The following is a 16,149-nucleotide window of genomic DNA, read 5'->3' as shown; positions in this document are numbered from 1 at the left end:
TATGGCTTTTCCCTTTCCAAATATGGCTACCATTCTCCCAGTGCACTTGAGTGTGAACTTGCTAGCACTTCACATACGTGATTTTTTCAGGCTTGTCAGTGCTGACGAAAGGGATACCTTAGAGTACATTTTAATAATACATTGTGCAGGGTTGCATTGTGTTACCTGATTTTCAGATGTGGATAATTTAATAGAACATCTTCATGCTATATTTTTAGATGCTTAGGTTGGCACTTGCTTGCCTAAATGATGTGCAGCTCTAAGCATCCCAGTGCAGAATACAGGCATCCTACTAAGGCCCCCATTTTTGAAATGTAAGCATATATACAGTATTCAGCCTTATGCTTGAAGTTGAGGAATAAGATTTCTCCACTTTTACTCAGGCCTAATCTATAGTTGGAAATTTCCTTGTTGCTGCTGGTGAGCATCAGTGACATGTAGCTGAACTGATGGTGATGACCGTTAAACTGTTAGTGTAGGCCAGTAGAAAGCACACTCAGCAGCATTACAAAACATGAGTTAGGACTTGCTTGGAGCAGGGCATAACTACAGTTCTGAAATGGAGTTGAACACTGTGTGTACTGCTCTCCTCTGGCAATTAACCTGTGATCGGCAGTAGCTCAGCGTATGTGTTGCTGGTGCCTGTCATCAGTGATAGGTTTGTCCTAGCATAGAGCAGACCTGAAAGACCAGGTTCATCATGGCAGTAGGGGGTGAGCTGGGAGGGTTGTAGAGACTGAATAGTGTCAGGTAAAAATTATAATTAATTCTGGTTTTTTTTTTCTTTCGAAGGAGTCAGGTTAAAATGAGAGGTAAAGGCTTTCTTAAATACATTGCTAACATCACCTTAGCATAGTAATAGAAGTGAACACCCATCCCTGGAGCAATTACACCAAAGTTTAATTTGGCCCAGTTTTTTGTTTTTAAAAGAACCTTGGGGTCTGTAGTGTGATAGGTTGTCACTGATCATGATAATGGCAGCGTTTAAATAGCACCACCTCGGATTGGAATTCAGCAACTCTGTGAAATGAACTGGATGGTGAGTACCAAAGGGGTAGCTGTGTTAGTCTGTATCCACAAAAACAACAAGGAGTCCAGTGGTGCCGTAAAGACTAACAGATTTATTTGCTCACTTTTCTTGTGCTGCTGTCATTTGGCTAAGGATAGCCTTGCAGGAAATTAAATAGCTGCCGTGTTACACTGTGTGCCAACATTCCATTGGACCATTGGCACTTTCACACAGATCTATCCATTACATGATGCAGCAAGGAAGGTATGTTTTTGTCCTACATGCCTGGTGCATTAGGTGTTAAGCAATTAAGCAGCACAGACAGCTCCATCAGGGTGGGGCATAATTTGGCTAAAACTATTTTAGTACTTTTCAGTAGACTTGGCCTATGAGGTTTACAGATGTTTTCCCTCTCTGAATTGTAGTTGTTGTTGTTACTAATTCATATTGAGTGTCTGGGCACTTTCTGGAGAGGAAGAAATTATGTTCTGGAGGCTTAATGGAGAAAAAGTACATTTGCATGTACAAGGGAAAAAGTTAGGCACCTTTTAAATAAAATAGATATACCTCCACCGTGATATAACACTGTCCTCGGGAGCCAAAAAATCTTACCGCGTTATGAGTGAAACCGTGTTATATTGAACTTGCTTTGATCTGCCGGAGCGCGCAGCCCACCCCTCCTGGAGCGCTGCTTTACCGCACTATATCTGAATTCGTGTTGTCTCAGGTTGCGTTATATTGGGGTAGAAGTGTAGATTCTGCAGAAAGACCAGTAACTGCCATGGAAGGATCTTAAAACTGCAAAATCTGCAGCCTTGGTTCAGGATGGCAAGAGGGAATCTTACAAATCAGCTTTGAGCTATGTATGTCAGATGACAGGACAAAATGTTGGGCTGTATCAGACTTTGACTTGCTATATATGCATTTGAAAGGTCAGGTTTTCCTCTTTTTATGCCCCAAATGCCTACAAAACTTAGCTTATCTTCCATTCTCTCTCCATCCTGTTTTACTTTCAGATAATGCAGATTTTCATAAATATCTAAACTAGCTGTGCTCTCTGTTTGAGAAGATCCAAGAAGTTTTGCCAAATGACTGGCATGTTGGTATGGATCCATAACCAGCTGGTGTGTTTGTTCAGACCACACTTGGACAAGTAGAATAGCTTTCTATTCTTCTCAGCCTTATGATTGGATTCTTTCCCGTTCTGCTCTTTGGATCTGACCACGCTAGGGCTTGGAACTGTGTTTGTAACAGTTTTCAGAGTTCTAGCCTAGTGCACTGTAATGTGCTTTCCATGCTCAGGGATACTGTGTAGTAGGAAGAGTAGTATCTGCTTTTTAGCAATGGTGCAAGTGTAGCTGTAGACAAGTCTCAGGCATTTTTACCATGGAATAATGAAAACTTGATACTAGTGTTAGCAAGAGGGAGAAATGTTTGCAAAAAATCCATAGCCAGTATGGTTCTGCCAGAGCCATAGTTGACGCTGCCTTTTGGACGCTGTTGCAGATAGGTTAGTTTTATTCCTAACATGGACCAGACTTTCAATCGCTTAAAATTCATTTGGAACCTTATATCAGCTATGTAATCAGTTAAGTCAATAGTGCCTTCCGACCCCAAATGAAGCCAGGACCTTGCTGTGCTAGGCACTATCCATGAGGAATAGTAAGAGACAGTACCTACTTCAAAGAATTTTACAGTCTGAATACATCAGACAGACAAAGGGTGGCAGGAGAAACAGGGTATGTCTACACTACCCGCTTGATTGGTGGGCAGCGATTGATCCAGCGGGGGTCGATTTATCCTGTCTAGTCTAAATGCAATAAATCAACCCCCGAGTGCTCTCCCGTCGACTCCTGTACTCCAGCGGAGCGAGAGGCGCAGGCGGAGTCGAAGGGGGAGCAGCAGCAGTCGACTCACCACAGTGTCTTCACTGTGGTGAGTAGATCTAAGTATGTCTATTATTTACGTAGCTGAAGTTGCATAACTTAGATCAATTCCCCCCCCTCCCCCCGTCCCTCCCAGTGTAGACCAGGCCACAAAGTCACAGGAAGGTGAAGTGACATTCCCATGATCACCCGGCAGAGGCAGAAATCAACCCCAGGTCTGTACCACCTCTCTTGGTTAAAAGTAAAGGTAAGTGACGTAAACGTAGATTACAACATTGTGGAGACAGAGCTGGCCCTGCATTAAAACTGGTCTGTGGTGAGCATGTGATAACGCTTAGCACAGACAAGCTAGCTCCACATGATGTTTATTTTGAGACAATAACTTCCCCTTCTCTGTCAGTCTGACAGCGGCTTTCCGGCATGCCTTTCATCGTGGATTCTATACAGTATTAGAGAAACGAGGAATATTCCAACTCAAAAACCATGAAGGAAATTGATGAGGGTGATTTCCCTTCCCCTCAAAACATGTAGTTTGCTGTGCATCATCCGAACCCTCTGTTATGCTTGTGCTGTTTTTGAACATAGGAAAGTAGCAATAATTTGTAATGGGTAAAATTCCCATTCAGCTGCAGAATTTCTGGTCCCATTATTGCCATGTTCATTTTAGACTGAGGAAGGAGAGAAGCCTCAGTAGTACGTGGCTCATGGAAATGGATCTAATTGTGATCTCTTTTCATTATCAAAAAAAGATTTCTTTGGAAATCAAATGGGGGCCAAGTGTGCTAGGCAGTCATTAAACATGCCCTAGGCTGCCTTTTCTCTGTGGCTGCAGGGAGAGGGCAAAGCAGACCAACTGGAGGTTTTTATTGCTTGTGAGGCAATGTCTGTCTCTCAAGGAAGATACAAGGCCAAGTCCAGCTATCACTGGGCACCAGGGCCGGCTCCAGGCACCAGCATAGCAAGCAGGTGCCTGGGGCAGCCAATCAAGAGGGGGTGGCCATTGGGCCGCAATTCCGCGGCGGGGCCGTCGCTCCCTCTCGGAGCAAAGGACCTGCCGCCGAATTGCCACTGTAGAAGAAGCAGGGGTAGAGCTGCCGCTGAACGTGGCTCTTTTTTTACCAGCCGCTTGGGGCAGCAAAAACACTAGAGCCGGGCCTGCTGGGCACTGCCCCAAATTGAAATATATTAATTTTTAAAAGGGGTCTGACATAACCTCAAGTACTTCTTGTAATCTTTCCTTGCTATAGCCTTCCTCTTCCTCCTATACACTCCCCTCTCCTCTATTGCCATCTTTTACTGTGCTGTGTCTATTCAAGGCCTCATTCCTGCAGCTCCATGCTTTTATAGCCTCACTGATGTTCAATGGGACTGCTCATGCATGGGGCTTTCAATAGTAGACTCCTTGATGGAAGGCCCTGTCCTTTTTTTATTTGCCTGCCCAGCATCACGCATCATTCAGGCTGTTATATACACAGCAATAATAAAAAAACACATTCATTTTTCACTAAACAGCTAGGTAAACCCATCTACAAATTACTTGCATGGGGCTACATTGTCCCTCTAGGCACAAGGCTGACCAAAGGGCAATGCGTAAACCGCACTGCCCCAAAAGGCACCATGCTTCAGAGATATTCCTCTCTGGCTCTTGTTTGCTTCTTGGTTGGGGGAGAGGGTATGTTACTGCAGCCCTTGAAAGGATATTTACTCCTCCTCCTGGCCTGGCCAGCTACTCTCCCCAGTGAGAGGGAGTAAAGCCAAGGCTCTGTGTCCTCCTTGACCTCTTGCTTGCGGTGGGGAGTGTTTGGAGAGCTGGGGTGCTGCTTCGCAACAGAGCCCATCTGGAGATCTGTGTTAGTCTTACTTGGCTGAGCAATAGGAGTAAGACAAAGACGCAGGCTAGTCTTTCTGGTTTGCAAAGGTTGCCCCCATCACCCTCACAGTCAAAGCATTCAGTTTCATTTTACATTTCCTCTGTAATAGCACACTGAATGTGGGTGGTTTTGTGCTCCAGCTCAGGCTAGCCTTTGTAATTATGATTATCTTATTCAGAGCCAACATATAGGTGGAGTTTTGGCTCCTAAAACTAAATCTATGTGTGCATGCACTGGCTGTACTTCATTCCACAGGTATTCTGAGAATCAAGTCCATACTAGCTATTCTGAGAATCAGGTCCATACAAACTTACTTGTATTGCCAGCAAACATCTGTTCCACCAGATGGAATTGTTTTAAATGAACTGGGGGGAGATGGGGGAGGATCTGGCCCGGGATACATTATATAGAGATAATATTCACATTGAGACTTCCCTTTCAGAAGGTATCTGGGAAAGGGAAGAGATGGGATTTTGATGTTTAGTCTAGAGGCTGGATTAATGGGCAGTCTCATGATTTTTATGTTCATCAGAAGCGGTAGTAAACTGAAATAGATGAAGATTTAAATTGCTCAATTAAAGAGGAATCCTAGTTTCCTTAAGATATTGTGGCAATCAAAAGGTACATTCTACACTGAAGTAGTGAAAGCTATTTGTCATTGAACAACCAAACAAGTTTCACTACCTTCAAGCCTTTCCGATGTTTTCTTTTTTATTGTGTGTGTGAGGTGGTTGGGAAAGGGTGGGTGTGGGGAGGGAAGGGAATAAGTGTAGGAAACTGGGTCTTGAGATACTCTTTTACATTATTTACAGTGATGTGCACTCCACAAATCTGATGATAGCATCAGCCTTTAACCAGGGGCAGCTCTAGATATTTTGCCGCCCCAAGCATGGGAGGCAGGCTGCCTTTGGCGGCTTGCCTGCGGGAGGTCCCCGGTTCTGCGGATTCGGCGGCACGCCTGTGGGAAGTTCGCCGAAGCCATGAGACCAGCGTACCCTCCTCAGGCATGCCGCCAAAGGCAGCCTGCCTGTTGCCCTCGCGGTGACTGGCAGAGCGCCCCGCCGTGGCTTGCCACCCCAGGCACGCGCTTGGCGTGCTGGTGCCTGGAGCCTCCCCTGCCTTTAACAATAGTTTGCATGGTGTATAATACTGAAATCGCCTAGCTTCCCCTGCTGCGATAACTGTGTCTAACTTCTTCTGTTCGCTAATTGAGACACACATATTAATGAGCCAGTGCTTCTGGTGCAGGTAAAGATCCTCTGCAGCTAGGCCATCTCTTTCCTTTATGTGCACTTGTCATGTTAATACATTCTACCTCTGATCTCTCTTTGTCTTTATTTCATTTTCAGGAACCTGCGTGAAGTGCAGCCAAGGTGTGTATGGAGCAAACCAGGCTTGCCAAGCTATGGGGAATCTCTACCATGATGGCTGCTTCACCTGTGGAGCATGCAGTAAGTGTATCTTTGCCTATATAGTAAAGGGCAACATTGCATACACATGGTAATGGAACTTTACAGCAAATGGGTTTTCAGATCTTTTCAAAACATATGATGTAGTTATTTATTTACATGGCAGGTTGTATGTACCTGATGGATTCTGCTGCAGCTCTGCTTTTTCACATTAGTTCTTGCATGTCATTTAGATTAGGTATTTTGGGTTATGCCTGCCTTTTACTATATGGTATGTGAAGCAAGATAAAGCCCTGTGAGTATTTGTAAGTGCCTGTTATCTACCAATGCAGCTGTATCTTATGCACAGAACTTCATAGACCTAGAAGACTAGATGCAGGAATCACTGGGTGAAATTCCATGGCCTGAGCTGTGTGTGTCACACTAGATGCTCCTATGATCCCTTCTGGCCTTAAAATCTCAATGTCTCTAAGACAGATTCCCTGCCCAGACTATATAATCTGAGAACCAGATATGAGAGTGCTGCATGTGAAAGGCTAGCAGGATTGGGCCCTAAATTAAATTATGTATCGCTATAGGCATTGTAAAGTAAACACAGCTTTTTAGAATTGGAGCTAATTTGCCTTCTAACTTCACTTTGTCTCAGTCAAGTTTTTATATCCCTGACCTGATTATTAGACTTGTTTCAGCTGTGTCCATGCATGTTGAACTTATAAATGTAGAATTATATACAAAAAATAACTGCATTCAAAAATAAAACAATGTAAAACTTTAGAACTACAAGTCCGCTCAGTCCTACTTCAGCCAATCTCTCAGACAAACAAGTTTGGTTACAATTTGCAGGAGATAAATGCTGCCCATGTCTTATTTAAAATGTCACCTGAAAGTGAGAACAGGTGTTCGCATGGCACTGTTGTAGCCGGCATCACAAGATATTTACATGCCAGATGTGCTAAAGATTCATATGTACCTTCATGCTTCAGCTACCGTTCCAGAGGACATGGGTCCATGCTGATGATAGGTTCTCCTTGATAATGATCCAAAGCAGAGTGGACTGATGCATGTTCATTTTCATCATCTGAGTAAGATGCCACTAGTAGAAAGTGGATTTTCTTTTCTGATGGTTTGGGTTCTGTAGTTTCCGCATCTGTGTGTTGCTCTTTTGAGACCTCTGCAAGCATTCGCCACATCTTGTCCCTCTCAGATTTTGGAAGGTACTCTGCTCCAGCTCCAGGCAAAAACCTGCAGCTCCACTACTTTAGAGCTGCTCCATGCTCCAGCTCCAGGCTTCGCTCCAAAGCCCTGGTATATAAAGTGAGCACTATACACTTTGTATTCTGTGTTTTAACAGAAATCAATACATTTGAAAATGTAGAAAAAATCCAAAAATATTTAATACATTTCAATTGGAATTCTATTGTTTAACGGCGATTAATCACAGTTAATTTTTTTAGTTAATCGTGTGAGTTTACTGCGATTAATTCATCGGCCTCGTAATTTGTATTAGCTCCATTTCACCGATGGAGAAACAGGCCCAGAAAGACTAAGTGATTTTGCCATGAACACACAGGAAGTCTATGGCAGAGCTAGAACTAGCACCGTTCTCTTGATTCTAAAGCCTGTGCTCTGTACATTATATGTCCCTGTAGCTGTTAGTATGTATTTAGAAATGTAGCTCCTTATGGTGTATTTTGCAATAGTAAAAACCACACAGTGTATTTGCATAGCTGGAGTTTTATTTTCCAATATAAGGATTTCTTCCTCTGTTGCATTTAGAATTGTAAGCTCAACAAGGCTGTAGGGAATGTCTTATCTATAGCTGTGAAGTGTGAGGTAAATTTACAGAGCTGCATACATGTTTTTTAATAATAGTTGAAACTTGAACTGTGCTCATTGAACAGCTGTTAAAAGCTTACTGCATTGCTCGCTTACATTTTTCATTTATAGACTGTTCCCCTGTCATATGATCAAAGATATGAATACAGATGACATCTATTTTTAGAACATTCAGAAAGCAGCTTCTTCCTTTTTCACCTCCTATTCTCAGTTTATTTGGAATCCTCTGCAATACCTGTTCATAACCCCCTGCCAGAGCTTTGCCAGTGGAACCCAAACCTTCATTCCATCCTAGGCTCCTGTTAAAAATAGTTCAATAGTGAGGTCTGGCTGTCCTGAGCTTCCAAAATTACCACTGTGCAACTGTTGCTCAGTAAATATGGACATTATATCATCTTTTTAGAGTTACTTGTGTCCTATTTATAAGGAGACTGGCATTAAAGGCTTAAAAATAGTTATTTCTGTTTGTTTACATCTGTTCCAGCCCAGTGCAAACAGGAATCAGGGTTAAGCCATTTTCCAAATGTGCTGCAGGGTGGGCTTGCTTTTGTCCCTCTTGACTGTAGGAGTGACTATTTGCTTCAACTGCTGATCCTAAAACGCAGACTTTTTTATTTTTAACACATTTCAATGGAAGATAAAATTATTTGCATTTCAGAATAGACGATATAGGTGGATTTATCTATACCTGGAATCCAGCAAGGGATAGACTGCTTCTCCCTGCCTGTGCTGTAGCCAAAGTCTCACCCTGGACAGGAATCAGTGCAAAGGATTTCATATCGAAAGCTACCAATGGGAGCCCTCATGAAAATATATTTCAGCATGTGGGGAGAACAGGGGCATCAAACCCATAATTCCACATTTTCATATGTTGTGCAGCCAGTAGCTGTTCACTTGCTTCAGCAAGCGGATAGAAACTTTTATTTTCATACTAGAACTTAATGCACTACAGGAAACACGTCCTGACTAATGTCAGAAATGGGGAGTGTAACAGACCTCCAGAAATCCATTTGCTTATACTAGGAAATGTAATAGACTGGCATTCCTGATTTAGCCGGATTGCTTTATGCCAGATGTTATAATTAGATACAATCAGCTGACATAGGCCTGTAGTTGCCTGTGATGTATGATTTACACATGGTGAGCCTAATCCTTTCCTCAGTTACACCACTGCATCCCGATTGGTTGAGAGCAGAATTTGGCCTATTCTGCACATATAATTCTGCACTAGTAGATAGGCAGCATTGGCCTTGGGTAGGGGTCTGTTCCGCTGTCCATGTGCGTGGAGGTGTAGCTACCATTCGTGGGATTTAGTGATAGGCCCACAGAGCGAGAAAGCTGTGTCCCTTAGTTATTCAGTCAGATTCACCCCTTGGTTCTGCTAGCACAAACTGTTGGAAGTCAAATGGAGGGCCATGCCCGTTGGTGATAGACATAATGACACAAGCTTCCTGTGATACTTGCTCTGCTGGAGAGAGCTAGCCATTGTACCCCACAAAGCAAATGGAACCAGGAAAGGCTGGGCCAGATAGAGGATGTGCTGAATCAGCACAACAATAAGGGAACCTCTGCTGGTAGGAGACCTGGAACGTAGGCCTCCACCTCCCTGCTTCTCCCACCCAGTGTAAAGCCTGAGGCTGGGGGGCCGCGGGTTCCACTGTCTGCCTTTCCTCTGGGTGAAAAGATGCTACCCATCCATCCAGCTTCACAAGTGCCAGGGGTGAATCTGGTTCATTTTCTTTCAGCTGCCCACACTGGATGGAGTTTCAGTAAATTCCTACTGCTTGGTTCCTTGCCGTAGGTGTGACTCTCTCTCTCTCTCTCTCTCTCTTTTTTTTTTTTTTTTTCTTTTTTTTCTTTTTTTTTAAGAGTCTTTGTTGTACCTTTGGGAGGTGTTTGATTCTTTCCTTTCATGCTAGTCATCAGCAAACAAACAAAACTGGACATGCTTTCTGGTCAAAGTAACTGCTTCCTTTGCTGATTTGTTGTAAGGGAGGAAAGGAAACACACTTGAAACATTACATGTTGTTGCTAAGGTTGTTCCATTCTCTTTCCTGTCTTAACACTCATTTTAATTCAGAAGTATTAGCTCTATTTTGTCATGTTTGTTTATTAGTCGTTTTGTGTGCATTACTCAGAATTATTTTAGAATCAATAAAAAGTTGAAGAGATTTGCAAGGGCCTTTGGATCACCAAATATAGACATTAATTATGTGTTCTTAGTCATTCTAGAAGCACAAGATTGGCCTGTTCCTGCTCCCATTGAAGTCTATGGCAAAACCCTTATGGACTTCCGGGGGAGCAGGATCAGACCCCACTGACCCAGATTGCGTCCCCAGTTTCACTTGTATAAACCTGGAGTTTGACCAGTGACTTCAGTGAAATTATCCTGGATTTATACAAATGTAAGTGAGAGTACAATTTGGCTCATTTTATACAGTGTAGCACTTACTCAGTAAAACCTCAGTGCTGTATGCTGTGCTCACTTAAATAGCATTCGCTTGGACAACTCGCATGAATATAATTATATATATGCTCTAGCGTTTGCAGGGTTGGGTGTAGTAACGGTATTTAAGGGGAACTCTGGGAAGTAGGCCCTCAGAGAAGGCTTGTTCACACACACACATCCTACAAACATCAAAGCTGCCAAGCAAACTTACACTGGAAGAAATTCACATTTAGAAAATGTCTACAAAGCAGTTTGAAAGTGTAATTTCCAGCTCAGTGCTCAAGTAGACATAGGAGCACTAGCTCTGTTTGATCTCGCATACTAAAGGTATCTACCTGCCCAAATTCAACCCCACCTGACCCCCTGGGTATGTATTCGGGCAGCAAACTGGAGCCCCCACCTGTGCCACTGCAGCTACACTGCTATTTTTAGTGTGCTAGGTCAAGCTGAGCTATCTGCCCATGCTGGGAATTATACCTCCAGCTGCTTTGTAGAGATACCCTTAAAGGAGATGTCTTTGGCGCCAAAATGTAGGCACAAAGAGCTACTTCATCAATAACTTTCTTAGCATGCTTACGTATATCATAAGCATCTTTCCCAAATCTGGACCTTAGCGTCCAGAAATCTGGGTGCCTGCATGAAACCTCTAAGCTTAATTACCAACTTAGATCTGATAGCCTGCCACCAACCAGGAATTCCAGTGCCTGGTACACTCTGGTCCCCCCAAAACCTTCCCTGGGGACCCCAAGAACCCAAATCCCTTGGATTCTTAAAACAAGGAGAAATAAACCATTTCCCTTCCTATATCAGCCTTATCTTTTTTGGCTTACCAGTCCTAGTACTTATCAACTGACATATACTGGATAAGAGAATGAGAACTAGATAGTACACCTCTCAAGCTGATGAGATTCACACAGGCAAACACCAGACATATCAGCCTTATCTTTTTTGGCTTACCAGTCCTAGTACTTATCAACTGACATATACTGGATAAGAGAATGAGAACTAGATAGTACACCTCTCAAGCTGATGAGATTCACACAGGCAAACACCAGACGATCGGTAGCCACTCTAATTATATTTACAATGTCTACTCAAATGTCATATAATGATTGGGTGATAGATAAGTAGACCGATAGCTACTACGTAAATGTCCTTTAGAAGGCCGGGTTATTGACTCAAGGTGACTATAGGCGTGGCCTGCAAGTGTTACAGTGGACCAGTAGTTTAAGCCAAAAGAGCAGCTTCTTAAAACTTCCCCTAACTAAAATACCCTGACAACGACAAGCTGCGCTCCACGTCGCTTTACACTGTTGCCTCTCTGGCGCTTACCAAGCACTTCTCTACGCCGTGTATTTCGCAATGCAGTACCAACCGTTTTGTAAGTTTAGGGCCAACCCTGTTTTCGGGCAAAGCAGATTGCTGGATGACGACACATTTCGCTGGACAACATTAACTCTTTACATAAAAACATAACTTTGACAAATGTAACTAAACTACACAAAGATCATTCAGCCTGGTTGTTGCTGTAGGTCGAATGGCAGTCTATGTCCCCTGCTCATTTTCCCATAAGCCTATGATCCCTATCTCCTTCCTTTCAGGCCTAGCGAGGTTTATTTGTTCGCTGCCTCCCAGCCCATGTGTTAGGTGAGGTGCTTACTTGCTTCCATCAGGTTGGGGTGGGGCAAATAAATAAGAGTGTCTTATGAACATTGAAGTAGGTATGACGCAGGTGGGTTGGTGGTATGTGTTTTGGAAAGAAGCTGGAGGTTGGAATGTCTCAGTCTTTTATCCTCTGGCTGGATCTCAGTCAGTCACAGCTAATTGAGTTTGGGTTTGGATAGTCAATGGAGTAACGAGGCGGATTATTAGTTACTCCCTGTACAGTGCAATGTGTGGTTACATCAGGTAGAATGCGAGGATGTGATGGCGCTCGAGGGGAGTGACTGATTACCTAACAGTCGTTTCACTTAGAGGCAGCAGAATGTTGCACCCAGGGGGGAATGGATTCAGCAGTTAGGGAAATACATCGCTGGTTCCTTCTCAGCTGAAAGGGGATCGCATCTTAGGAGGCCTTATCTTTCTGCGCAAACAAACGAGGGCAAAATCGAATTATTACAGTCACTATTCCAGTGAATGCGGAGTTGTCTCAACTCACCCAAATGCTGAATAGTTGGAACAAAATGAATGATGTAGCGTACACTTGCTTCACAACTTTTTGTCAGTGGTTTCATTTAACCTATGGTAGCGCTATTAGCTTTGTGTTAATGGTCATCTAGTGTAATATCTATTTCCCTCTATTTTTTCAATTACGATATGTTTCTTATTAACTTCATTCAACATAAATATGTTGAGTTGAATAGATTGGTGACCTGCACATTCTCAGCTCTTAACCCACTAGTCTCAAATGTATTTCTGTTAACATAGCTGGTTTATATTTTTTTTTTTATTTTTCTTTTTTTTTTATGTTTTATTTTTTTTTTTATTACTTTTTTTTTTTTTTTTCTTTTTTTTTTTTTAGGCCACCTTTGTTTTTTTTTTTTCGCATTCGAGTATTATACTTGTAAGGAAGGCCAGGATTAACTTAATTTTCTAGGGGGGCTGTGGAGCATGACCCTGTCTATCCATCCCACTTCGCAAAATATTAGGCTGATTTACATCTTGTCTTTATTATGGGCCATATTTCTTCACCAGGTGTGTTTAAGCAAGGCTATATTTAACTCCGGTTACACATTATCAAAGAGACTATGGGTTAGGATGCGTTTCTTAATCAACCTGCCTGGCGATGGCATATAATTGCTGTGTTCTAGGATGGATATGAACTACCTACAAGCAATTGCGCTGTCATTGGGGATCAACCTCCTCCAAGCTTCTTTTCTTTTTTTGTTCGGAGGTATTTACAGTCGTGCTCAGCAAATCTCTTGAGCGTGTAAGTAATTAAAAGTGGGCAACCAGCTCGATCTGCAGCTTTGACTTCCTTAATCTCCCCTTGATTGAATGCCCCCACTTTTGCACAGCTACCCACGCGTATTATGTTGTGGCTTAGGTTCCAAGCGACTATCTGCCCCATCTGGGAATTATTACCTTCCAGCTTGCTTTTGTAGGACAATACCCTGTAAAGGAGATGTTCGTTTTGGTCGCCAAAATGTTAGGCACCAAAGAAGCTAACTTCATCAATAACTTTCTAGCATGCTACGTTATTCATAAAGCATCTTTCCCCAAAAGGCTGGACCTGAGCGTCCAGACATCTGGGTGCCCTTCGCATTAACTCTTAAGATTACATTACCAAACTTAAGATCTGATTAGGCCTAGCCACCAACCAGGAATTGCCAGTGCGCCTGGTACAACTCTGGGTCCCCCCCAAAAGCTTCCCACTGGGGACCACCAAGAACGCCAATCCCTTGAAAAGATTCATTAAAACAAAGGAGAAATAAACCTCACGACACACTCCTTTTTACCCCCTCCACCAGGCTTCCCTCGCCGGGGTCACCCCTGAGAGATTTACTGACGCCAAAACGCTTTGAATTCTAATCCCCTTCCCAATAGGCACCACAGATTCAAGAAGATGAGAGATGCTTACCTTCTCCCCCCTCTCCTCCACCAAGGTCCCAGGGAATTATCCCAATATCCTGGGATAAACAAAAGGGGAAAATGGAAAGAGATCCAACAGGGTTTGTTAAAAAAAAGCTATTATATAAAAAGAAAGGAAAAGACCATTAAAAAATGATCTCTGATGCAAAGTGGACATACACAGGGCTATTGCTTAAAAGAAAACATATGGAATAAACAAGTCTTTCTTTCAAAAAAGGGATATCCATATTTTTTAAGAAACTTCAGCCAAGACTACACCACATTTTAACTACACCAAAAAGAATAAAACAGCCTTATGTTTTTTCTCACCCTTTTTAGTATAAACTTTTGAAACTTCGAAAATTAGAAGTTAATGAAAGACCCCTCTCAATAGCTGGAGGAAGCCAGGCCAAAAAACAAAAAGACACAGACCCAAACATTCCCTCCCTGAGCTTTGAAAAATCCGGTTTCCTGATTGGTCCTCTGGTCAGGTGTTTGGTTCCCTTTGTTAATCCTTTACAGGTGAAAGACACATTAACCCTTAGCTATCTATTTATGACAACATATTGGAGTGATGAGGTGTCGTCTTTAGCTGTATGTTTTGTTGGGGTTCTGGGGGTTCGCACAAGTTTTGCCGAATTCTGTTTCTGAAGCAGGCCTCTGTGGATTGCACTCTCTTAATTGATCTTTCAGATGGTTTGCTTTGTCCTGTCTTGCCTTGCAGTTGTTATTGGTAAAATGTACCTATAAGGGCTTTTTTCCCCTTTCTGTTCTGGTCCCTGGCCTGTAATGGTGCAGATTAAACTATTTCTGTCCATTATTCACTCTATTGACCACAATGCAGGTTAAAGAAGTATAGTTTTGTCATCAAGACAGGGATAATGTATGCCGTCCTGCACACACACTCTGCCCCATACCATCATTCCACTGCAGTAGATTGTAGGAAACTTTCAAATGCCAGAAAAATAAATATTTGGCAGGACCATATTGTCTGTCTAGCTGCAAACCATGTGTTTGAACAGTATATGTGGAGAATCTGGCTTCTCTCTGAACAGAAAGACGTTAGACTGTCTGTAAGGTCAAGTGGAGTTCATCTTGGACAGCATCCAGTAAAAACTGTCATCGAGAAGTCAAGATTGTCCATGGTCTCAGTCCTAAAATTCTGCTGAGATGGAATGCTGAATCTCTGCACTAAAATAAATTAAATAAATAGAATTGCTTATTAAGATAAAGCCCATTTGTCAGCCAAAATTCCAGATAGTTATATTTGCTGTCTCATTAGTTTCATTTTAGCAATGATCTCTAATTTTGCTCATGGCTGGATTTCTATCCAAATGCTTTTTGGTTTCCCAGACATGAATGGCTCGGAGAGCTTTACCAAGAAAAGAATAAACCTAAGATATTTCACAGTACTGATTTTACTAAGTCCTATTTCCTGATATACTGGCATTGTGGTCAGTGAGAAATGATGTGGGAAAGCAGTTGGATGGGGCTATGTACACATTACAAGGGTCAGTTGGCAGAAAAAAAATCAACAATTTGATCTGAGACACTGGACTAGTATAGAGAAAATTTGGCTTTGAGGTAAAACCAACAGATTTAGAATGATTGATTACTTTGGCACAAACTAGCACATTTAGTTCATTGATACAAGAACATGTGTGCAAACAGAATAATTCTTAGTGGATAAAGCCTGTAAACCTTTAGGCAGACAGTTTTTTGTTCAGTATACATATCTGCATTACATTAAACCTGTGGAGTTATGTCAAAAATACAGCCATTTCCTGCATGCTCATGGTGTCTGATTGCTTGTTGTTTTTAGTCTCTAGACCAAACATTCTCAGTCATCAGTTTGTTAAACATTAACCATTCAGCCTGCTATGCAGCTGCTGTGCAATAGTTACTCCCACTGTATGAAAAATATCTGTGCACATATAGTTTGTGCTGTGTATACTCAAGACAAAAAAAAAAGGGTATTTCCAGGTAATAAGTAGAGACTTGAAAAATATTTCACTATGAGTGTGTGTGTGTGTGTGTGTGTGCGTGTGCGTGTGTGTGTGTGTGTTCGTTCCTCTAACCTATTGCCTAAGCTTAGTGCTTTTTAAACCCTGATGTGCCA

General features: G+C 42.4%; 1 protein-coding gene across 2 annotated transcripts in view; it reads left to right on the top strand.

Annotated features, from left to right (window-relative positions):
* The window catches only part of LIMD1 (LIM domain containing 1), a 58,884-nt gene that overhangs the window by 10,472 nt on the left and 32,263 nt on the right, over positions 1-16,149 (top strand). For both annotated transcript variants that reach the window (XM_032803187.2, XM_032803188.2), the window contains one exon: positions 6,116-6,217. In XM_032803187.2, the coding sequence (XP_032659078.1) occupies positions 6,116-6,217 (102 nt within the window). The remainder of the gene's footprint in view (positions 1-6,115; positions 6,218-16,149) is intronic.

The sequence above is a fragment of the Chelonoidis abingdonii genome, chromosome 2 (genome assembly GCF_003597395.2).
Source record: "Chelonoidis abingdonii isolate Lonesome George chromosome 2, CheloAbing_2.0, whole genome shotgun sequence".
Taxonomy (NCBI): Eukaryota; Metazoa; Chordata; order Testudines; family Testudinidae; genus Chelonoidis; species Chelonoidis abingdonii.
This window is presented reverse-complemented; position numbering and strand designations above follow the sequence as displayed.